This window comes from Leptonotus elevatus, chromosome 15 (assembly GCF_054856555.1).
Source record: "Leptonotus elevatus isolate MCC_2025b chromosome 15, RoL_Lele_1.0, whole genome shotgun sequence".
Classification (NCBI taxonomy): domain Eukaryota; kingdom Metazoa; phylum Chordata; class Actinopteri; order Syngnathiformes; family Syngnathidae; genus Leptonotus; species Leptonotus elevatus.
This window is the reverse complement of record NC_141253.1, coordinates 15835395-15858177: the sequence shown is the minus strand read 5'-3', so window position 1 is coordinate 15858177 and position 22783 is coordinate 15835395. Positions and strand designations below refer to the sequence as shown.

The 22783-nt window shown below is 38.4% G+C and overlaps 2 protein-coding genes and 1 long non-coding RNA gene across 6 annotated transcripts; 2 read left to right on the top strand and 1 right to left on the bottom strand.

The window, feature by feature from the left end:
- The first annotated feature begins 356 nt into the window (after nt 1–356).
- LOC147162149 (AN1-type zinc finger protein 5-like) lies at nt 357–9389 on the top strand. Of its 3 annotated transcripts, none has more exons than XM_086097417.1 (6): nt 357–627; nt 3810–3987; nt 4454–4601; nt 4739–4842; nt 6663–6791; nt 8225–9389. In XM_086097417.1, the coding sequence occupies exons 2-6, from the start codon at nt 3831–3833 to the stop codon at nt 8371–8373; spliced, it is 687 nt and encodes a 228-aa protein (XP_085953543.1). In that variant the 5' UTR covers nt 357–627; nt 3810–3830; the 3' UTR covers nt 8374–9389. The 3 variants fall into 3 exon arrangements, with proteins under 3 accessions (XP_085953543.1, XP_085953545.1, XP_085953544.1); XM_086097419.1 differs by lacking the exon at nt 357–627 and adding an exon at nt 762–1020; XM_086097418.1 differs by lacking the exon at nt 357–627 and adding an exon at nt 1126–1446.
- A 2911-nt stretch (nt 9390–12300) lies between these two features.
- Nucleotides 12301–21318, top strand: tmc2a (transmembrane channel-like 2a). Of its 2 annotated transcripts, XM_086097523.1 has the most exons (20): nt 12301–12426; nt 12913–12951; nt 13038–13455; nt 13559–13720; nt 13859–13949; nt 14035–14116; nt 14198–14304; nt 14795–14893; nt 15600–15742; nt 15891–16038; nt 16133–16321; nt 17092–17271; nt 17361–17519; nt 17744–17872; nt 18857–18924; nt 19748–19987; nt 20061–20186; nt 20287–20365; nt 20452–20572; nt 20863–21318. In XM_086097523.1, the coding sequence occupies exons 1-20, from the start codon at nt 12393–12395 to the stop codon at nt 21084–21086; spliced, it is 2838 nt and encodes a 945-aa protein (XP_085953649.1). In that variant the 5' UTR covers nt 12301–12392; the 3' UTR covers nt 21087–21318. The 2 variants fall into 2 exon arrangements, with proteins under 2 accessions (XP_085953649.1, XP_085953650.1); XM_086097524.1 differs by lacking the exon at nt 12913–12951.
- On the bottom strand, nt 15458–17822 carry LOC147162148 (uncharacterized). The gene is made up of 4 exons (XR_015097310.1): nt 17355–17822; nt 17071–17249; nt 16397–16509; nt 15458–16302 (listed from the first exon to the last, which is right to left on the bottom strand). It is a non-coding gene; the product is annotated as an uncharacterized LOC147162148 (long non-coding RNA).
- Nucleotides 21319–22783: the final 1465 nt, after the last annotated feature.

Sequence of the window (22783 nt, the reverse complement as noted above, 5' to 3'; positions counted from 1 at the left end):
GACATTGAATTGTGTATGCTACGTAAATATGTAGATTCTATAACAACCTGCTAACAGACGTTAACGCCCTTATAAATGTTGATATTTCTTGCCATTTACAAATCCTTCAGCGCTTCCGCCATGTTGAAACTTGAAAAGTCCTCACAGCTCAGAAACTCGGGTATCAAAATAAATTCCCAGTTGTCCAGTGGAAAATACGACATGAGGGGGCGTTCACGTGCAATTTTCTACTCGACATGTCGTATTTACCATAATTTCGATAACACATTAAGGCACCAGTATTGTTTACAGAGCAAGCAGCAAATTATTCTATTTCAACCCTATCAGTTTCAGTTGCGACTGCACCCAAATGCATCTGCACGGACTAGTCCGTGGTCAAACGTTTACCATTTCCATGACGTCCACCGGAAGCGGAGTCCCTCAACGCAACATGTAACAAAACAGATGCAACCTCGGATCAGCTAGCTACACAGTTCATACTAGGACGACAAGGACCCTAGCCGGGGTAGAGTCCAATCGTGGGACAGACGACGAGAAAAAACTAAATAGACGGCCCTAGTTGAGTTCCAACATCAAATTTGTTATTCCGTTTATTCTGAGTAAACCAACAGTCATCTGACATAGGAGGTAAGTCAACTTCACGTGAGCAAGCTAGCATTGCTAGTTGTTTCTTTAGTTTCCGAGGTTACTTTAACATGATCGAATTGTCTTATTTTGAAATTATATTTACATTTAATTAAATTGCATCGTCGTGGACGACGCAGAAATTGACTGTCGTTTAAAAGTTTTGTCGTCATAAACTTGTAAATTAAATCGCAAATTGATGTCGATAAATACATGCAGCGCGGTTTATTGTGGTTGTTTTGTCTATATATTCACCGACATTTCTGAAATTAAAACAATACTATGTTTAAGTTGATTTAGTGACGTTAGTTAAACTAGAACGAACAAGACATATTCAAGAGCGTACGAGTAAATTCTTGTAGATTTTGCCCGTTTTCTTTGTACTTTTAGAATTTGGTTAGTATGATACGTACGTACACATAAAAACAACAAAAATCAGAAGCCAAGGGCTTTCCTGCTAACATCACTACTAGCTAATATTAGCAAAATCACGAGAAGCCCCTCACGCAGTGTATTTGGCTAACTATCGTTAGCTTATTAGCTACTAGACGCAAAGTTGTGTCGAGGTACATTTAAAGTAAACCATATGTTTTGGCACTTGACGCTAAGATGAATTCGTAATATATATTGTTTATGTTTAAAAAGTGGATGTTAAAAAGCGATTTAATACGAAAAAGTAACTGTTGGTGACAGTCATTAGCGTGCTAGCATGACTCAGTGGATTTCCTCAAGTGACACGATTGTGGCCTGTTCGGAAGGAAGCGACTGGTGATCGCAAACGTGTTTATTTGTGTATTGTTCAACTCCCTAGAAGATAGCCAGGTAGACAGTCCAGTTATATTTGTGTGTGTTGTAAGCAGGCTGCGTTGTAAACGTTTTCAGATTACTAGTTCGTTAACATTTGGTGGGATGATTGGTAGCCTTTGTCTCGTTGTTGTAAGCATGCTTTGTATATTGTGTTTATTCGCGGAATATCCGTAGGTATATACATTTTGCGGTGCGTTATAGTTTTACTGAAGCAACACAGTCATGTAAAAAAAATGAAGGAGCCATCCCCAAACTGTTCCCTTGAAGCGTGCGGCATGGCATCGTCTAAAATGTCTTGGTGTACTGAAACATTTAGAGTTCCTTTCACTCAAACTGTGGGGGGCAATATTTAGGGGAATTCCACACTTTACTTTACAGAAGAGTTGAATCTGTTACACAGTCCTGCTCACCGTTATTGGCACCCATTAAGTTAAAGTACATAACCTGGAATATTTTCTGAAAACATGAATCAAGTAAATCATTTTATTTTTTACAGGGAACTTGTGTTTTATCCGAAAGACCAAATTATTAAAAAAACAATGGGAAATTATTATTTTTAGAAAACTTAAAATGTGCTCTGTTTCTAGTATCGGCACCCTTTCCTGTAAATCAGCATGGAAACACATTGTGACTCACCTTCGGTAAAACACAAATTAGATTTCCCTGTTCTAAATTATCTGTGCCCAATTGGCATGAATTGAAAATCTTTGGTATGAGCTGAAATGTGCCATTGGGAAAATAAAGTTGCAACATTTAAGAGCTTGAACAACTTGCAATGGAAGAGTGGGGGGAAATACCAGCGAAGAAGTTGCAAGAAGCTTAGAAATGGCTACAAGAAATGTTTGGAAGCTACCATCACTGCCAAAGGGTGTGCAACCAAATATCAAAGAGGGGTGCCATTATTGCTGCACATGCTGTGTTTTCTATTTCTTCTTTGAAATTACATTATGTAAGTTGAAAAACAATTTTCTTTGTTGAATTACTTTGGACATCCAATTAAAAGGTCCTAATGATATAAATTTGATACAATTCTATTTATTTCTGAAGATATTGTCGAGATTAGTGTTGGTCCGAAACTGTTTTGTGGCCACCGATACCCAGTTTTGCAGTATTGGCCGATCCAGATACCGTACCAATACATTGGGGTTTTTTTTGGGAAGGAGTGCCAATAACAGTGAGCAGGACTAGCTGCAAAAGGGTGGACTGATCTGCTATAGAAGCAACATTCGATTAAACCCAATGGAATAAAATGAGATGTCACTTAATTAAATTCATATGTGATTCAAGGCAGGTGAGTGAATACATATGGCAATATGCTGTATGTACTCAAGAAAAGTGCAGAGTAATTCATAAAGTGAGTATGATGCAAACTGGAAGAGTTGAAAGTGCTGATGTAATTGCCTCAAATTTCTTCTATGAAGTGAATATTTTGCCGTGAATCACACAAGACACAAGTACCAGTTCTGCGCCAGTGAATGTGTAGTGCCTGTGAACGACTGCCCCCCCCCCCACCCCGAAATTGCGAGGTGACAGGATCGAACCCCGCTTTTTACATTTTATTCATATTTATGGTTAGAGATATGCCGCTAGTGCCGATAATGGCCTATACTCCGAGGGTTATGGCAGGGTATGTCGAAACAAAATGAAAACTTTGTGAAAAGACACATAAGGGCCTGAAACGAGGCAGAAACCTCATCTAGTCCGGCGATTGGCCAATAAGAGCCGTTGACAGCAAAATAGCACTGGCAGGAGAGTTGCCGGTCACGGCAAAATATCCACTGCCTTTCTTTTTAGTAAACATTTAAGTATTAACGGAGCTCAGCAGATGACAATTTAAGTTGCCATACATTTTTGCTTTCAAGTATTTTGGTTTTAGTGTAGTCTGGTAGAAATGAGACAAGTCGCACAACTCTTGATAAGTAGCCAGCCATTTTGAGAAAACCTGTAAAGCGTGGTACAGGCATACCTAATTTTCTGCATTATACCAATTTTTAAAACTTGAGACTGCACACATAATAAGGGAAAAATCAGGATGCACGTTCTTCCTACTCTTATAGTGTGTAGTGTTGTATAATTGATGACCAACACAACATAACAAACCTTATGTTATCGCCACCAACAATCAAGAGTCTCCTCACCCAAACCTGAAGTCTGATGTATTATCAAGACTGGCCTGTGAGAGGCAGCATTTTTTGCCACAGGGCATGCAGACTGTCTTGTAGTAGAAAAATAAATGAAAGAAACCAAACAAACTATAGCTTTTGTGTTTAAAATAAGGCTTTGTCATTGACAAAAAAAAATCCTGAGGTTTGTTCAATTTCATAATTGCAATTTTGCATACCGTACACACACAATATTTTTTGTGTCTCTCTCTTCAGGTCAGTTCACCAGACATCACTATGGCCCAGGAGACCAATCAAAGCCCAACTCCTATGCTCTGTGCTACCGGCTGTGGTTTCTATGGCAACCCGAGGACTAATGGCATGTGCTCTGTTTGCCACAAGGAGCACCTGTCACGACAAAACAATGGAGGAGTCAGTTTGCTGAGTGCTGTGGGTAAGCCCTACTGTGTCTTTTTTGTGTTTTCACCTGAATGGACAAAAGTGCTTGCACTTAGGTGCATGTTGTCCTCACCTGACATGAACATTTTTTTTTTTTGACTAATATCTGTGATTTGAATAAAATGTTATCTGAATGTTCGGTAGTGGAAGACTAAATTGTCATTGCGTTGGTTGTTTTGGCCACTTTTACACCTGTTGCCTACTTTGAATGCAATTTGTTACAGGGAGTGAACATGCAATTTAGTGCCTGCTGTTTGGTATCTGTAAATCAAACCGAACATCATCCTCCTAAAACCATTTAAATGTCCAAATTACATGGATTATTACAACAGGTTTACACATGATTTCCAACTCTATACTAAGCAAATAGCTAATTTAGATGCACATGAATACAAGTTGGGAGCTACACATTTGGATCTGTTGTGTGATTGTTTTGTCATCTTATCTATCTTGTCTGCCAGGCAGCAGCAGTGGCCCCACAGTCGACGCTTCAGCAATCCAGAGGTTAGAGGCCACCTTGAATAATGCTGCAGCAGCGGCAGTGGCTGCAGCAGAGGTTGCAGCTGAGGCGGCAGCTTCAGCCAAGGCTGCTGCGAATGAAAGTCTCAGGTGAAATCTGCTACAGAAGCAAAACTATTAAAATGTTTGGATAGTAATTTTCAACGTTGCCTAGATAAATGTGATACATGGAATATGGTTTGATGGTCATAGTGTACTTCATCTCATAGTGCGTTTCTGTTTTAAAGTGGGATGTCAACAACTGTTTCTATAACACAAACGATGGCTGAGATGAGTCTCTCGTCAGAGGGCAAAGAAGCATCGGGGAGCAAAACAGACCTCACAGATCCTGGTGGGTATCACATTTTGAATTGTTTGTTTTTGCCATAGCTTTAAAAAAAATCAATAAAGTTTCCAAAACACAATTGCCTGTTAAAAAAGTGAGCATAGTCTTTAATGTCAAAACACACATTTAGGACAGACATGATTGAATAATGAGCCTGAATTGATGCTTCTTCTTTCACATCGATTGGGTATGTTCCATCTTTAAACAGTAGCACCTTCAGGGTTACAAATCCTCAAAACTAACATTAGAGTTGGTTTAAACTGGATAGAAACAGGTTGAAATACAATAAGCTTGCTCTTAACAATGGCAAAAATTTGCTCTACAAAATATTAGTGAGATTTAAAAGAAATCTCTCCTATAGATTTTGGTTTATGAGACGAAGTGACGTCAGAACCACAGTAGCGATTGTGCAGCACATTTGTGTACGCCAAGCCTGGTTTGTTAAAAAGTGATCAGTAGGAACAGCAACTGTGTCAGGCTGTCAGCATCAAAGGGTGCAGTCATTTTCATCTATTAAACTGTCTTTCAAAAATAATCCATCTCTCGCCGTCTTGCTTGCTTAGCGGCTAAACGCTGGCAATAGGTGTCGTAGAATACAATTTTAGCGTAACTAAGTAAATCTTTTTAGCGTCCTTAATTAGCGATTGAACTTGATTTTAGGCACAGTTTGCGAGATGCCACAACTCAAAAAACGAGCCAAGTTAGCCTTTACGCCGCAACAGGCTGCCAGTAGCAACTTCAAAATGGACATATCTCAAGACACTAATATATTACTGCTTTTGGAAAGATTTTATTTTGAATTTGGCCTCATCACTTTAGATACACGTTCCGTCAATGTTGGGCATGAACAATTGTTGCTGCTGCTGGCTTGACTAGCTTTATGATCGCTAGTGTACACATGAGCAATTTTTTGAAACAAGAAATTGACTTTTCGTTCCACATTAAATATAGTGTTGGAATAAAAGTATGCCTTTTTCTACAACATAAGTATCAGTGGCGTAACATCTATCGAAGTTTTTATTTTTATTATAATTTTTTAATAATGAATCCGTGTAATACAGCAGGGTAATTTATAATTTATTTAAATAATACACACACACATACAGTGCTGCTCAAAAGTTTGTGAACCTCTTGAGCAATTTGGAGTTTCAATCTGAACCGCAACATTTTATATGAAATAACAGTTGTAGGTTTAGCATTTCAATGCATTGTTCTTTTTTCTTAAAAAAAAAATCTATTGTGTAGTCAAAACTAAATTAAAAATAGTTTTTCGACAATTCATGTAGGTGCAAAAGTAAGTGAACCCTGAGCTGTGTTAAAACAAGCAGTCAAGTAGGATTCATTGGTAGCTAAACTAACCACTGAAATGGACCAATGAAATGAGAGGTTTAGCAAAGAAATTGTGAATCACTGACTCAAACGGAGACAAAACCACATCACTTTAGTCTTACCCAGGTGAACCCATACAGGTCAGTCATGCTGAGAGGAAGAGAACTCTTAGGGTACCTTAGGAAGTGGGTAGTGGCAGCACTTCTGTCTGGAGAAAGCTATAAAGTCATCAAAACATTTTTTTTAGCTTCTTCATTCCACTGTGAAGCAGATCATCTGCAACTAGAGAACACTGAAAATTCTTAAATCAACAACTTTTGTTCAAGTCCATTATTTTCAATGTCAGTATTGTAGATTGGGGTATGACTAAACATTTATTAAGGGTATTTTAATATTTCATACAAAACATCTGACAATGCCTGCAGGGTTCACAAACTATATAAAATGCATCTTATTCATGGGATTTTAAGGTAAATGTTTTAATTGCATGTTTGCAGTGGCAAGTCAGACCACAATGACAGCTATTCATCCCTCCACTGCTGGCAGTGAAGAGTCCCAAGCCCCGGAACCTCCTAAACCCAAAAAGAACCGTTGTTTAATGTGCCGCAAAAAGGTTGGCCTTACAGGTGAGTCGAGCCTATGATTAGACTAGGAAAGGGTGATACGGCCAAAAAATGATATATTTTATTTGTATTTTTTAATTTGAATTGAAGTAATAAACCCAACAAACATTTATTTAAATAGTTTGATTTATTAAAATAATAATAATAATAAATGTTCATTCTGATTTTAAATCGGTTTTAATGTAAACCTAACATTCATGTTTGTGCGAACTAAAACAGATATTCACATTCCTTGTGCATAGTTGTTAATTATTGTTAACACTTCTTGCAAGACACCCATCCAGCATTCTGCCACTTAAAATTACAATTGCTCACAATAACATTTGGATATAACAGAATTTAAGAACGACATCTTTTAATAATCCAGAAGAAGAGTGTATTCATTTATACTCACTTTGATTTCACAATTTAGCTAATTTAGGACTTTGGATGCAGCATCTTGTGCCTTGCTCATGCACGACATTCACTGGTGTGTGACATGGTCACTGCATGCCGAGCTAAGATATCCTATTGGCCCTTGAATGCTCTGAACCAATGGCAGGACAGCTTTCTCATGTTGAGAAAAAACCCGTAGGTATCGGTATCGGCCGATACTGCAAAGCTGGGTATCGGAATCTGTATCTGGGGCCAAAAAACGGCATCGGAACACTATTTATGTATAGTTCTCATGTCACGTGAGACCACTGATATTTTTGCCCTAGCTTGATTATTGGCTCGGGTCACCGTAAATATTACTTTCAATACCGAGGTGAGTACTTCATTAAAAATGTAATAACAATGTAGCACCTGCGGGTATATTCATCTTTAACATTGGGTCACTGTTGTAATAACCTCGGGGAATTGAGTGGTAAATATCCTTATTGTCTACAAACATATGTCTTAACAATATTATCACTGTCGACTGGTTCGAAGTCCGCTTCGTCTATCACTACCGCACAGTAATTTATTTCATAAATCTGCGTCAGCTATGAATGCTTCAGGATTCAGGAAATGCTACCCTGGCCCATGTAACCATTACGTGTATATACTGATGCATTTCATCGGCTAAGAGACTGAAAATAGCTTAAAAAAAAAAGAAGTTATATCCGCTTTACCTCTGGTTGTAGAAAGGCGGCAATTTACTCCTGGCCTGAATGGGTTAAACATTATTGTAAAGAACATTTTTGACTTATCTTCCCTTTTAAAAAGAGGAGACTTTATAACTTATACTTTATAATAAAAATCACCCTCTGAAAAATCACCACTGTCTCTACTAGACTTACATACCAGTGGCACTGTAGTTACTAATTGTTGATTCTAATTGCACTTCCATATGCTATATTTGAAAAGAGAACAGGATATACTCAACTCAGTGGTCTTCTCAGGCCTCATCTGGTCGTATCCTCACAAGCTGTCTTTCTTTAACAAACTCAAGTTCTCTTCTTGTGGCGTTTCAGGGTTTGAGTGCCGTTGTGGGAACCTGTTCTGTGGCTTTCACCGTTACTCAGACCAGCACAACTGTCCATACGACTACAAAGCTGAAGCTGCGGCCAAGATTCGCAAAGAGAACCCTGTGGTTGTTGCCGACAAGATCCAGAGAATATGAAAACTTTGTACACAAAATGGACTTGAGCCCAACCTTCACTGATGGATCCCAACTGTCGCCATCAGTCATGGTTTTCTTTCCGTTGATTCATATTTCCAGCTATTGTTCGTTGTGTGATTTTATTTTTTTAGAAAGTGTTAGATAACGGTTAAGAGGGTTAATGGGGTCATGGTCATGGTTGTCATCCATCCGTTTTCTAGACTGCTGTCCTTGATGGAGAAAGTGATTTAATACAAATGTGTTGAAGGTTGCCAGATGGTTGTTATGACCCCCCCTTAGTGAGAGCTTAGAAAGATGAGACGGTTACTGCTGTTGGCTCGTCATGCCTTCCCAACCAGGCTTGCTCTCTGCTGGCATGAGTAGCAAAGTGGATATTGGAATTATCTCATTTCTTCTTCGTTAATTAGGCCCCTTGTTCAAAATTGAACCCATCTGAGATGGTCAGATAAATGCATACTCTATTTGCAAGTCTGTCATTAACACACATCCATGTTGCTAACACAATATGACAAAACTTTTGCTATGTGGCTATGTGAAATTTTTGAAAAATATACGAATGTTGGCATATTGGCCTCATGCTCTTTAGGTCCTTAATTAACATGACTGTTGCTTGTATTGTCATTTACCCCCACTTTTTTCACCAGTGTGTGTGCGCGTGTTGTCATATGACAAGTAGCCTAAACTTGAATAAGTTGTTTGCCTTTGACAGGGTTTGGTCCCACTAATAGTTTTGTTTTCACGTCATTTTTGAATGTTTTCTGCTGTTTAAATGTGAGTTGATGTTCACAATGTTGGGAGTGTTAAATTGTTAAGATATGTTCATTTTGGAAAATATGTGAATGTTTGTTGACTGAGTATATGCAATGAGTAGTGTTTGCGTTTGCTCATGAATTATTTTTGTGGGGAGAGGATCTGGCTGCAAGTTTGTACAAACATCTTTATTTATATACTGCAGTGTGTGTAATCTTCCAATAATACAGTTGTATGATGTAAATAAATCGTGTTCACAAAAATTACAGCAAGAGTTTCTTGGCTCTTCATTTTCAGATTTCTGAAAATGTGTATTTTTTACCTACAGTGAATATACCATAGTGCGGGTCAGAAAATTAGAACATTGAGGAAATGTCCATTTATTTCAATAATTTGTTTCAAAAACAGGAACTTGCAAGTTAGATTAGTTAACCATGCACAAAGTGAAATATTTCTAGCCTTTGTTTAAATTTTGATGATTATGACAGACAATTAAAAATAATAATACAGTGTTTCACAAATTTTGAATATTTCATGTGACCAAGAATCTCAAACACAGGAATGTTGACCTTGTGAAAAGTCTGTTCAAGTCATATGTCCTCAGTACTTTGTTGGGCCCCGTTTTTCATTGACAGCATCAAGGCGGCGGCGCATGGTGGCGATAAGCGTTTCCCAGATTTTAGGTGTTATTGTAGCCCAAGATTTGATATTGGCCTTCAGGTCGTCTGCATTTCAGGGTTTCGTTCTCTCCTGTTCCTCTTGACAATCAGGGCTGGCCCAGGGCATAGGCGAACTAAGCGATTGCCTAGGGCGCCCTCTAGTGGATGGGGCGCCAAATTGCAGGGTAAAAAAATGTTTTTGTATTGCAGAATTGCGGTGTTTTATTGTGCTATTATAATATAGTTCATACTTTTATTTTGAAGGATACAGGAAAATGTCTCATAAACCGGTAAGAACTGACGTAAGTAATAAAATAAAATATTGTTTTATTGTGCTATTATAATATAGTTCATACTTTTATTTTGAAGGATACAGGAAAATGTAATTCATTTATAGTATATGGTAGGGTGACCACCTATTTTGGGAGGGCAGACCATTTTCTTACATCGTGTTGGGGCGTCAGGGTTTTTTATAAATTCATGAAAATGTCCGGTTGGCATTGCGTGACTAATCGGAGGTGAAGTACACTGTGTAACAGCGACTGGTACTACAATTTCAAGGCAAGTGTCCTCTTTTTTTTTTTTTTACATATGGGAATATGGTCACCCTAGAATATGGCTTAAATACAGTAAGAGGATACACAAAACATACCGTTTTAGTTATTTTTGTTTATTTGTATTGTAGCTCTTACAGTGTGTTCACACAAAGGAATTTTTAATAAAAGTTGTGGACCATTAGTTGGAGAGACCACCTTTATTTCAACCGAGGATGCTACAAAATGTTATAGAGCATTTTATTTTACATTATTATATTACATTATTTATATATGTTATATTATACTGCATATATATTAATAATTATTTTGTTATAACTAACAATCTACACTTTCGCCTATGGCACCAAATCACACTGGCCCTGTTGACTATACAACATAAATTGTCAACAGTGTTTAAGTTAGGTGAGTTTTCTGGCCAATCAAGTGCTGTTGTTCCATTGCTATTGCAATTGTGATCCCACTTGAGTGCTCACTCCTACCTTCATGTCATGTTTGCTTCTGAGCTATGACATGCGTGTGTTGATAATGATAAATGAACCGATCCTTTGACAGGTGTATGTGTTACAACATCCAGTTACACTGATTAAGCAGATGCTCATTAACTGCCATTGCCTGGTGTCTGCACGCGAAATAGGATCCCTTGCATAGAAGCGTCCATGGCCGCGGGTCACATTTCCACACCTCACCATGAAACGACAGGTTTGGATGCACCCATCCGACCGGCCTGAGTGCCCTCTTTCAACAGCACAAGGAGCTCAGGGTGATGCAAGCCACGCAGGCCTCGCACCATTAACAAACACAGACAATACAAGTAAATCATAATATTTGAAGCTTCCTTATTTTAATGGCATATTTGTTCAATAAAGAATTACATCATCAAAAAGAACAAGCCGTTTCCAATACTTTACATTGGTCGATAATTTGTAAACCAAATTGTGACTCATGAGGTTTCGGACAGTGCTTTACAACATAAAATGGAATCTTGTCCTAGCTGTGTCCAAGGGTTTTTACTTTCTGGACCCGGATTCCGCAACACTGCATATGTGATACACTCATTTTGTAGGCTACAGTATTAATAAAAATTTAACTAGTTACTGTTACTTTAACCATTGTGTTAGATAACAGGCATTTCCCCCCCATTCATGTACGACAACAAACAGTGGAACAAAGCCACAAGAATGATGAAGTGGAGAAGTTAGTTAAAATAATAATAAAATTGTATCTTGATTATTAAATTAAAATTATATTAAATTGTATTTCACTCAAATGGAATATCTTTATCCTTCACTTCCAAGAAGTTCTCTCTCTGTCTCTCTTTTTAAACAAAATTTTGTTAACTGCTATTTAATATTTTGTCTCAAAATTCCTGCTGTGAAAAAGGCCTCCACTGGTTTTGTTGTTAGTAAAACACACGACTACCTATTACTCAGCCCACACCTTGAATGAATTTTAGATGTGAAAAATGATCCCGTATTGTTCAGTGTGATGTTCTGTTATACTCTGATTCAAGTTGACTAATGTGATGTGCCTACCGACTGAACTTCGTCCATTAACAGTCAGGCGTAAAAGGTGAGGTATTTACTGTATAGTTTCAAGTCTCCGCTTTTAGAAATCCAAACCTTCATTAAATCTTAAAAGTGTCTAGCTGTAGCTCATGCGTTTGTGTGTGTGTGTGGTCTAAAACAAGTGAGAGTCTGCCTAGCACTTAAGATAATGGGGTGTTTTGTGCGTTTAGGCCAAGCAAATAGGAGATAGTCGTGAGCTTTGGATGCATCCACAACAATGACTTATAGTTAACTTTTATTTGCCTATGAACCGAACAGCACATCTGAGCGGAAATACAAACTTTATGAATGAATCTCTTTGGAAATATATTTTCATTGCACACATTCAGAACATCTGATGTGAGCAGATCTTATTCTACTGTCGTCATAGTAACGGCATTGTGAGATACCTGAGTTGGGTACTGGCGGAGAGCTGAGACGGAGGAGAATTAAATGGCTGCCAGGAGGAAGCCACTGTAGAGGACGACGAAAGTCATTTGTTTTTCAACATGCCGAGAAAAAGAGATTTGTCAGTGGATGAAGGTGAGGTGGATGGATAAACGTGTGTGAACATTTCTGCACTTAGAATGCAAGTTGATGTAAAATGTTGTTTTGAACTGTGAAGAACTATTAGTTTAACAAACATTAGTTCAACTTGAAGACAAAATATCAAACCAATTGTGTTTTTTCTTCTTCCTGTTTTGCATGTTGAGCAAATATTGATGTATACTGTTTTTTGGTTTACACAAAATATTGTGAACGTGACCATATTGTATACTAGTGTTCTTTTTAGATGATTATCTCGACTGTGAGAGAGAGTGCTAACCGCTAATGTAGCGTGCATATGACAGCAATAAATTAACTAATTAATTGTGCAGATCCTGCTGCACTAATCTACAGAGACAGTTTCTCTGAGTTACAACCTGACCAAAAGCGTCCCTAATTTACAACCACCAGATGCATGCATGCATTTGTAGCATTAAAACGACAATGTTGTCAATGATGTGTGTGTGTGTACTTATCACAAAGTTGGGATTGATATAGAAGATGACGCAAGTGACAGTGATGGTAAGTCAGTAACAATATTCCATTTCATGTGCACGAGTCTGAAATCTATTGACCTCCTCCATTATACATCTCAACTCTCAATATAGACGGCGCCACCCGGAGGCGAGGCAACAGGCGGCAAGCAGCTGGAAGAACCGCTGCAAAGGGAAGAGCCCGTGGCAAAAAGGCAGCCAGTGAAGATGAGGAAGATGAAGAGGAGACTGAGCCTCGTAGGACGAAAAGAGGAGCAAATGCAAAGAAGCCGACCAAGAAACGCACGGGTGACGATGATGAAGACGATGAAAGTGAGGATGGGGGCCCTAAGAAGAAGAAGCGAGGAGCTACCAGTAAGAAAAAATCAAGCAAAACCTTGGACAGTGAGGAGGAGGACAGTGAGGAGCAGAAAGGGAGGAAGGGAAAAAAGGGAGGAGGAAAGAAAGGCGGAAAGGAGGAGGATGATAGTAAAGGCAAGAAGGGAGATGCCAAAGGGAAAGACAAAAAGAAGAAGAAGAAGAAAGAAGAAAGGTAGGTTGAATATCCACTATTTTCTAAAGTTATGAAGCCTCCCTTCCCAGTAAGAATTCACACAATCCAAAATCTGTTGCTTCTTGTGCCCTTCCACCCCCAGTTCATCTGACTCCAGTTCAAGCGCCGATGACGATGACGATGACGAATCTTTGTCCGAGGGAGAGATGGCCCTGCTGATGGAGGAGGTGGAAGAGAAGAAGAAGCTGATATCCACCATCAGGAACAAACCGTGGAGGATGAAGAGGCGACTCACACACCTGAAGTAATGTCCATGACAGTACTTCTGTATTTGGAAACATTTCATTCCAGCCTATTGTTTTGTCACTAAAAGTTAAAGTCAGCAAGGTCCAATTCAAACTAATTGTTAACCGACCTTGACATCCTCTATTTATCTTCACAGGGAAGCTCAAGAGTTTGTGGATAAGTTTGAAGGAGCTCTCGGCAAAGGAAAAGGCAGGAAGTGGTATGCCTACAAAGTAATGATGACAAAGGTTAGTCAAATATTTACTCTTTTTACATAAATGTCTTCAAGCCTCATAATGAACCATCTCTTTTCATTTTTATATTTTCCCAAAGAAATGGATAAAGTTCCAGAGGGACTTTGACAATTTCAAAACAGCCTGTATTCCCTGGGAGAGGAAGATTAAAGACGTGGAAAGTGAGTTAAATTGCATGCCAAATTTCCTCTTTAACAGCGACCACTGGTGGACAGATATTAAACTGTTTTCAATGTCCTCAGGTCACTTTGGGTCATCTGTGGCTTCTTACTTCATCTTCCTGCGCTGGATGTACGGGATGAACCTCGTTATGTTCGGTTTCACTTTTGGACTGGTGGTCATTCCAGAGGTGCGGTAGTAATAGTTTAGTCAATATATCTTTATACTTTTCGTGACATTTGATGCTGTTGTGAGATTTTTCAAAAAAGCAGAGCTGGGCAAAACTGTCGTCACATCGGCCTGCTATTGACGGATGGCCACCTATCAGCGAGTGGTTTATGATGCGAAGCTTCAAAAAAAGATACAGAGTGACCACAGGTTGAAGCAGGTACACGTCCGCCGATCCGTGTCAGAACGGATGGTCCTTTGGATTTTTTATGTCTTCGCAATCAAAAATGTGGAAACACTTGCCGAAAGGTGGGAATCCGTTAATGACGGCCGATGGAATGACGGTCTTGCCAACCTCACCTTACAATGCGTAATTTGCATATCACGATACAGGGGTCACGTGTCGTGCATAGTAAAATGTGTATTGTAAAGAGTCTCGCAACAATATACTGTATTCTTGTATAGATTTTTTGAGCACACCCCTAGTTTATTTTTCTTCCTTCATAATTCAGGTGCTTATGGGCCTTCCCTATGGATCCATTCCTAGGAAAACTGTTCCTAGAGCAGAACAGGCAACTGCTCAGGATTACTCTGTCCTTATGGACTTCGATGTAAGTTTGAGATGTGATTTTGAAAACATGTCATCTGTTTAAATATCTTAAGTGGCTTATTGCGTAGTACTACTGTACTGTTCCTGACTTATTGACAATGTCGAAACAGATTTTCTTAGATTTTGCAGGTGATAAAAGTGTTATGTATATTCACAAGATAAGCAAACAAGATATATACTTTGCATTCATATTGGTGTCATTTTCCTTAAAATGGAAGTCAGCCTTAAATATTTATTGACAATAATATATTATTTGGACCTCACTAGTCTAAACATGACATCTGATTGATATTATATTTGTGGAATATGAGTTAAGCAGCAAAATCCAGCCGTTTTTATCAATATCAGAAGGCGGCCATTTTGCCACTTGCTGTCAACTGAAGATGACATCAATAGTACTCAGAGCTTAAGCAACAACCAATCACCTGTTTTCTGAAGCTGCGCTGTGATTGGTTGTTACACAAGACCTGAGCAACCGTGATGCCATTTTCACTTGACAGCAAGTGACAAAATGGCCGCCTTCTGATATTGATCAAAACTGCTGGATTTTGCTGCTTAACTCATATTCCACTAACGCGATATTAACCAGAATTCCATATGTATTATTGTAAAAAGAAAAGAAAAGGGTTGACTTACCTTTAAGCATTATGATTAAAATTAAACAGATCTGTAAGGAAAGAGGAATGAAAATATTTCCCTCCCCTCAGGGATATTGCAAGTATTCTGTCCTGTTCTATGGCTATTACAACAGCCAAAGGACCATCGGCTTGCTGAAATTCCGGCTGCCTCTGGCCTACCTTACGGTTGGGATTGGAACATTTGGCTACAGTTTGATGGTCGTAATCCGCACGTGAGTCATGAGCAGTCAGATTTGGTTTAGAATTGAATGAACTAAACAGAGATGAACACATTATTCAAACTATAGAACTGAGACCAGTTTGATTTGCATTTTCTCTCACAATCATGACATATGCAGTCATATTTGTTTCATTGGTCAGAATGGCAAAGAATGCAGACCTCGGTGGTGGTGATGGAGAAGATGGGGAGTTCACCTTCGCCTGGAAAATGTTCACCAGCTGGGATTATCTTATCGGAAATGCAGAGACCGCCGACAACAAGTACGCATCCATCACCACTAGCTTCAAGGTAACCATGGAAAGCCCGTTTATGAACGTGATCTATACAGTACATAAAGAAACTACATGTAGCTGCTTTTTCTGCTAATCCTGTGCAAGATCAGGAGTCCATTGTGGATGAGCAAGAGAACCAGAAGGACGAGAACATTCATTTGAGGAGGTTCCTCAGGGTCCTGGCTAATGTCCTCATTACCTGCAGCCTCGGAGGAAGTGGATACCTCATCTACTTTGTGGTGAAGAGATCGCAGGAGTTTGCCAATAGAAATGATCTCAGCTGGTATGAGAAAAATGAGGTAATGTCAAGAAAAAAAACAACACACACACATACAGTACAGTCAACTAGTTGCAGAGTCGACTTTACTACTCACCATCCACATTTAAAGTCGTGAATCGACTAATATGTTGTCTTCCATTCTGGCAATTTACAGAGCACTTTCGACTCACCTGTCTGCTGCTGTCGCCTATGGAGGGCCAAAAATGCCTAAATAAAAAACGGATATAGAAATATAGTTCAATAATTAAATACAAAAAATATATATATAAATGGAAATAAAAACGACAAATAAAAATAAATAAAAGCAAAAATAAATACAAAAATAAAAACCGAGATTAAATTTTTTAAAAATAAATATAAAAATAAATGTGGAAATAATGAAAAAATAAATGTCAATCAATAAATTAAAACGCTCTGCTCTCATATTTATTTATTTCATGCTGCAGACACTGTCGCTCTATGGAGCAACAAAATGTCCAGCCAACAATGCTTTCATACGTATGCATGGTTCAGAAAGTGCAAAAATAAGATGGCTGTGGAAGCCCATAGCTACATTTTGTACTATGTTAGTTTCTCTACATGTGTAGGTACAGAACTATCAAGTTTAGGAGGGCTCGCCTCGGAATCCCTGCAGCCTCGCTGACCTGCCAGTCTGCTATTAATGCTGTAAATAGTCAGCGATGATGAATTTCCCTATGGGGACCAATAAATCTAAATCTCTTCTAATCTAACCAGTGATTCAAGTACAGCAGTATCTTTCTTTCTTACTTCCTTATTCTCATTGTCCAGTTGGAGATCATCATGTCTCTGCTGGGCCTTCTGTGTCCCCCTCTGTTCGAGACCATTGCAGAGCTAGAGGACTACCATCCTCGCATCGCCCTCAAGTGGCAACTGGGACGCATCTTTGCTCTTTTGCTGGGAAACCTCTACACGTTCCTGTTTGCCCTCTTTGATGAGGTCAACAACAAGGTGTGCGTCATGACCTTTGCCCCGCATTCCTCAATAGTCGCACGTGTTCTTAAACAGCTCCAATGCTATTTCACATTACTCACCCTTAGCTTGAACAAGAGCAGTCCATAAAGAACGCCACCATATTGGCTCTGAAAGAATATCACGCCAATTACACACTCCTGGTCAATGACACAGAGGCCACCCCACCCCCGATGAACCCTGGTGATGTCATCAGAGGACCCTGCTGGGAGACTGCTGTTGGCATAGTAAGGATAGGATCGATATTTCCTTCACTGGGTACTTCAATTTTATCATCAGGTTACGCTTAAATATATTTAACAACATGCAATAAAGTAATTCTTGGTCTTGTTGAGCTAAGAATTTTGAGAAAGCTCAACATAATGTATATGATTGTCATCATTAGTAAACATAACTGTATATTGTCACTTCCTATTCTTTCTTTCTTTATTTTTTAAAATGCTTGTTGTAGGAGTTTGTGAAGCTGACTGTGTCGGACATCCAAGTCACCTACCTGACCATCCTGATAGGTGACTTTGCTAGAGCTGTCATCGTGCGTTTCCTCAACTACTGCTGGTGCTGGGACTTGGAGGCGGGTTTTGTAAGTCGCAATGTTAGACTTTAACCCTATAAAGCCCGAACCATGAAATATATGAGAGAAAATTCAGATTATTTGTAAACAGAGTATTTATTGGTCCTTTTGAACAAACAAAACTTTTTTTTTGAAAATCAACTTCCGACTTTTGATTTGTGTCATATTTGATACATCCGGTCACAATGCTTTAAATTTGTACATTTATAACTATCAAAAATATAATAATAAACAGACATATCAAACACATTAGTATATCCAAAAATCAGAAAGAAGATTTCCCACTATTAATAAGTATTGGTGTCTCTCCTTTCTCAATTGGGGCGATCTTGCAAGGTCGCTGGAAAAGCCATCAGCCGCGTGATACTGCCCTCTAATGGATTCTCCGTGCATTGCATGTGTCAGATATACGTCAGGGTTTTAATGGGGGAAAAATATTATATTAAAGAAATAAAGGACTCAAAATGTCTTGTATTTAATATAACACGTTTGGCTATATAGGGTTAAAAGTGGTTCATCTACAAGGTACAAAACAACTACTCAAATAGCTTTGAGTGCATACTTTTTCGAGAAACTGCATTCTTACTAGAGATACTTTTACTATGCATTGTTAATCCTGTCAATGAAATGAGCAATGGCAGCATGTGAACAATGTTGTCAAAGATTTGGCAATATCGTATGTTGTCCTAATACGGTTACATACTGTACATGCTTTAGAGCAGTTTGATTAACACAGCAAGGCGCAGGCATGTTTATTTTATTGTTGCAGTGTTGAGAATGCATTACATACATACATATTGTACATACCGTGTTTTGATTATAATATAGTGTCCGGTCCTCACTATTGCAGAATAAGATAACCATAACAATACCACCTCATCACTTTTAATCTGCTCCAGCAAATCATATACTGTGTTTATTTTAAGTTATGTTTCTGGTAGATTAACCATTACAGACCTGCTTGTACTTAATTACAGTCTCTTTTCAATTTAGCCATCATATGGAGAGTTTGACATCAGTGGTAATGTTTTGGGACTTGTCTTCAATCAAGGAATGATATGGTATGAACTTTTCTGATCCTACTTACAGAATCTGGGAATATATGTAATCTAACATACTATGTGGTTGGAACTTTGAAAACTATTGCAGTGAGTAGGAATGGCCTTTAAAATAATTAATTTAATATACAATAGGCTAGTACGTGTCCTTGATTACAGCCTAATAGTTTAATTCCCCCGCTACACAATTTAATTGGATTGGATTTTGATCAGTGGTTCTTTACCTTGTTGGAGGTACCAAACCCCACCAGTTTCCTCTTGTTTTCCCCCCCAAAATTCACAATATATTAAATCACGCAATTAGGACGCTAAGTCCAATCACTCAATTCAACTCTGTATTTATATCTATATTGCACATATTCGGCAATCATCTGACTACTTTTTTTTCTTTTCTTGACATAGTTAGTATGAAGAGATTAAAATATATATTTTTAAATATCACACGATGTATCATCACAACAGTCAAAGTCGACTACTGAGTGTACCAAATTACCTGCGGCACAAGATAGGCCAAGCAATGTAGCGTGATTACCTGCAGCCAATGATGGCCAAGCAGAGTGTATCATCACGTGATGAAAGACCTCCACTGAACCCCTGAGACGGATTTACCGAATCCATGGGGTTTGATCGAACCCAGGTTAAGAACTACTGATTTAAATGACAGAAATGACACCAATGTAGCTCTGAGCCAGTCTCTGACTGACCTACTTTGATACTGTGGTGTATACCGTACACAACTCGACAGAATGTAGAGCTCGATGTTTTCATTTGTACTTTGGCTCTTGGATTGAATGGATTTTTTTGATTTCACGTGGGGATATTTTAGGATGGGGGCCTTTTATGCACCCGGTCTGGTCGGCATCAACGTACTCCGCCTGCTTACGTCCATGTACTATCAGTGTTGGGCCGTGATGGCCACCAACGTCCCTCATGAGAGAGTCTTCAAGGCCTCCAAATCCAACAACTTCTACATGGGCCTGCTGCTCCTCATCCTTTTCCTTAGTTTATTGCCTGTGGTCTACACCATCATGACCCTCTCACCCTCATTCGATTGTGGACCCTTCAGGTAACACATATAGAAAATATATCAAAAAGCACATTTTCCATGTACTGTATATTGAGGATTTGGATTTTTGAAGTGGGAAGGCAAAAATGTTTGATGTGATCATTGAGACGATCGACCTGGACCTGCCAGCCTTTATCGGGACACTGTTTGGCTATGTCGCCAATCCAGGCCTCATCATACCAGCTGTTTTGCTCATGGTGTGAGTACAGAGGCCGTAGACGCCTCAAGAACACCTTCGAATAGATCAGCTACCTTGCTGTCGCTGAGAAGGACCAAAAATATCTCACTTTCTTCTCCAGACTTGCCATCTACTATTTGAACTCTGTTTCGGAAGCGTACAAAAACTCCAACTTTGATCTGAAGAAGAAGATGCAGATGGTAAATAGAGAAGACACATTAGATTAGTCACACTTTTCTGTCAAGGTCCACACCTCTCTCCTGTTTTTCTGTCACACCACGGCTAGGCTCGCGATGAAGAAAAGAACCGGCGGAACAACACAGACAGCACCAACGAGGTTATGAAAGACTTGGAGGATCTGCTTCCAAACCGCTCTTTGGCCCCTCCTGCACCACCACCAGAGCCTGGTGAGGAAACCTTTGATTGTCAGTCAATTATTTTGAGCAATTATAGACCACTGTTTTTATTGGTGATATTGATGATAGATTACCGTGACTGTGTGGTGTCATGTTTAGGATATTTGAAGGTCCTTAATGACGTAAAAATAACAAATTTGCCAATAAATATCTAAATAAGCGTTTCCGAAAACAAAAGTATTTTATTGAAATTATTGTGCCTGCTATGTGTTTTACAATGTCGAAATAAAATGTGAACGAGTCATTATCCCCCCCCTCTTTGATGTCCTCTTGTTAAACAGAAAACAAGACATCAGATTCCAAGCCAATGAAGACAAAACCCGGGGCAGCTGGGAAAGGTGTTCACCTTCAGAAAGATGTGGCACTTGCAGCATCCAATCCTGGCGCTCGAGGTCCAGTGGTTCGACCGCCTGGACCAAGAGGTCCGGGACCAATGTCCGGTCCTGGACGAGAACGAGGACGAGGACGAGGAAGAGGACGAGCACGAGGACCCCCTCCAAGATAATGACAGCATGACCGTCCTTTGCCATAGTTTTCAGTAACCACTTGGCAGGTTGTCATATGGGGTATGGAATTTGACTCACATTAGACTTTTTACTTTAAATCTGTGTTGTAATCCACTTTTCAGATCCAATTTTACACCTGTATTACAACTGCCACTAAAATGCATGGCCTTTCATACATATCCTCATTTATTAAATATCCACTGTTCAATTCAATAAAAAACAGAAGATGCTTTTTCTGGATGGATTTGTTTGTTTTTATGAGGGATCTTTTCAGAATAATTAAGTCTACTTACTGTCATGTGTTTGATTTGTTATAATTGTAATAATCTTATTGTAACCAACAACCAAGTAGGTTCTTACATGGAACATCATCCAAGCACACAGGGAAACTACACTAACTGGCCACAACATTAGGTACACTTGCACACTGGCAGTTTCTGGCATGTGCATTATATGTGGCTGCACCAGGGATGTTATGGTTTGGGATTTTTCATTATAGTTAATTCTTATTTTATTTTGACTTGTTTTTTAAATTGAGTTAATGTCAATGAGTTTTTAGAGCACATTTGTCAGTTTATATTAGTTCAGACCCCCCCCCCCCTAAAATACTTTGTTTTAGTTTAGTTTTTATTAGTTTTTTTTAAATGAATGAAGTAGGCTCTGATGAGTGCAAACTAAGTATTTTGTAATAAAGTAAAGTAAATTACAATTCTCAAACAACTTTTTGACCTTTCTTCTTCTGTACGGACTTACAGCAACATCGAAATAAATACTGTACATTTATTTATTTTTTTTATTCCGAACATGTATATATATTTTTAAAAAATGGTTATAAAAATACATGTGTAAAGACAAATTATACAAAACATATAAAACAACAAACACAACGCACATAGGAAAGTTCCACAATTTTTCAAAACATGGCCAATAACTGTTAAAAAAACCCCACCTAGATATTGGGTTTAAAATTGCAACACTTTAATGTTAGGGTAATTCATTTAAACAGTATAGTGTTTTTACCCCTTTGAGGCTCTCAAACAGATTTACATGTTGACTGCCGCTAGTCACTCACCTTCTGATGACACAGAATTAGGAGTTCAGTATTTTGCTCAAGGAAAAATACAGTTCACAGTTCACCAAGGGGATGGAACCCACAACTTCAGGGAGTCCTGATTCCTCAGCAGAGGCAGCATTCATAAGTCCAATTGTTTGCTTTGCGTATTTTTCACCTTCTCAAGCTTCCTATTAACTTTTTTTTTTTACGAGAAAGTAATTTTTCTGTGTTTTTACGTTTTTGTTTTGTTTTGTTGCAGTGTATATTTCAAGATGTCTTTTCAAAATAAATGTTAATACAATGAACGCTACCATCTATAGGACATTACAGAAATTATAGTTATTTTCACTTTTAAAAAATTGTCAATTCACAAAAAAATTATGGTAAAATTACAAATTACAGTTACAGGGATTTCATGTTATTTTACATTTGACATGTATAATGAGAGTTTATTTTTGGAAATTAAATGATATTTTTAAAATACAGAAAAAAACGGTAAAATAAAAAGTACAATTCTGTTATATTACAGTTTTGATTTTTTGATTTTATTTTTTTTACAGCCCAATCATGAGCTACTTGAACACATACATGTTTGAAAAGGAGAAGGAATAAGTATAAACTTAATAGGTCCTACCCCTTTTA

Coding starts and splice junctions, on each gene's coding strand:
- LOC147162149 (XM_086097417.1), top strand. CDS start 3,831: ATGGCCCAGGAGACCAATCAAAGCCCAACTCCTATGCTCTGTGCTACC. Junction 4,602..4,738: donor GCTGCGAATGAAAGTCTCAG/GTGAAATCTGCT, acceptor TCTGTTTTAAAG/TGGGATGTCAACAACTGTTT. Junction 6,792..8,224: donor CAAAAAGGTTGGCCTTACAG/GTGAGTCGAGCC, acceptor GTGGCGTTTCAG/GGTTTGAGTGCCGTTGTGGG.
- tmc2a (XM_086097523.1), top strand. CDS start 12,393: ATGCCGAGAAAAAGAGATTTGTCAGTGGATGAAG. Junction 13,950..14,034: donor ACAAAGTAATGATGACAAAG/GTTAGTCAAATA, acceptor ATTTTCCCAAAG/AAATGGATAAAGTTCCAGAG. Junction 17,272..17,360: donor TTGATGAGGTCAACAACAAG/GTGTGCGTCATG, acceptor ACTCACCCTTAG/CTTGAACAAGAGCAGTCCAT.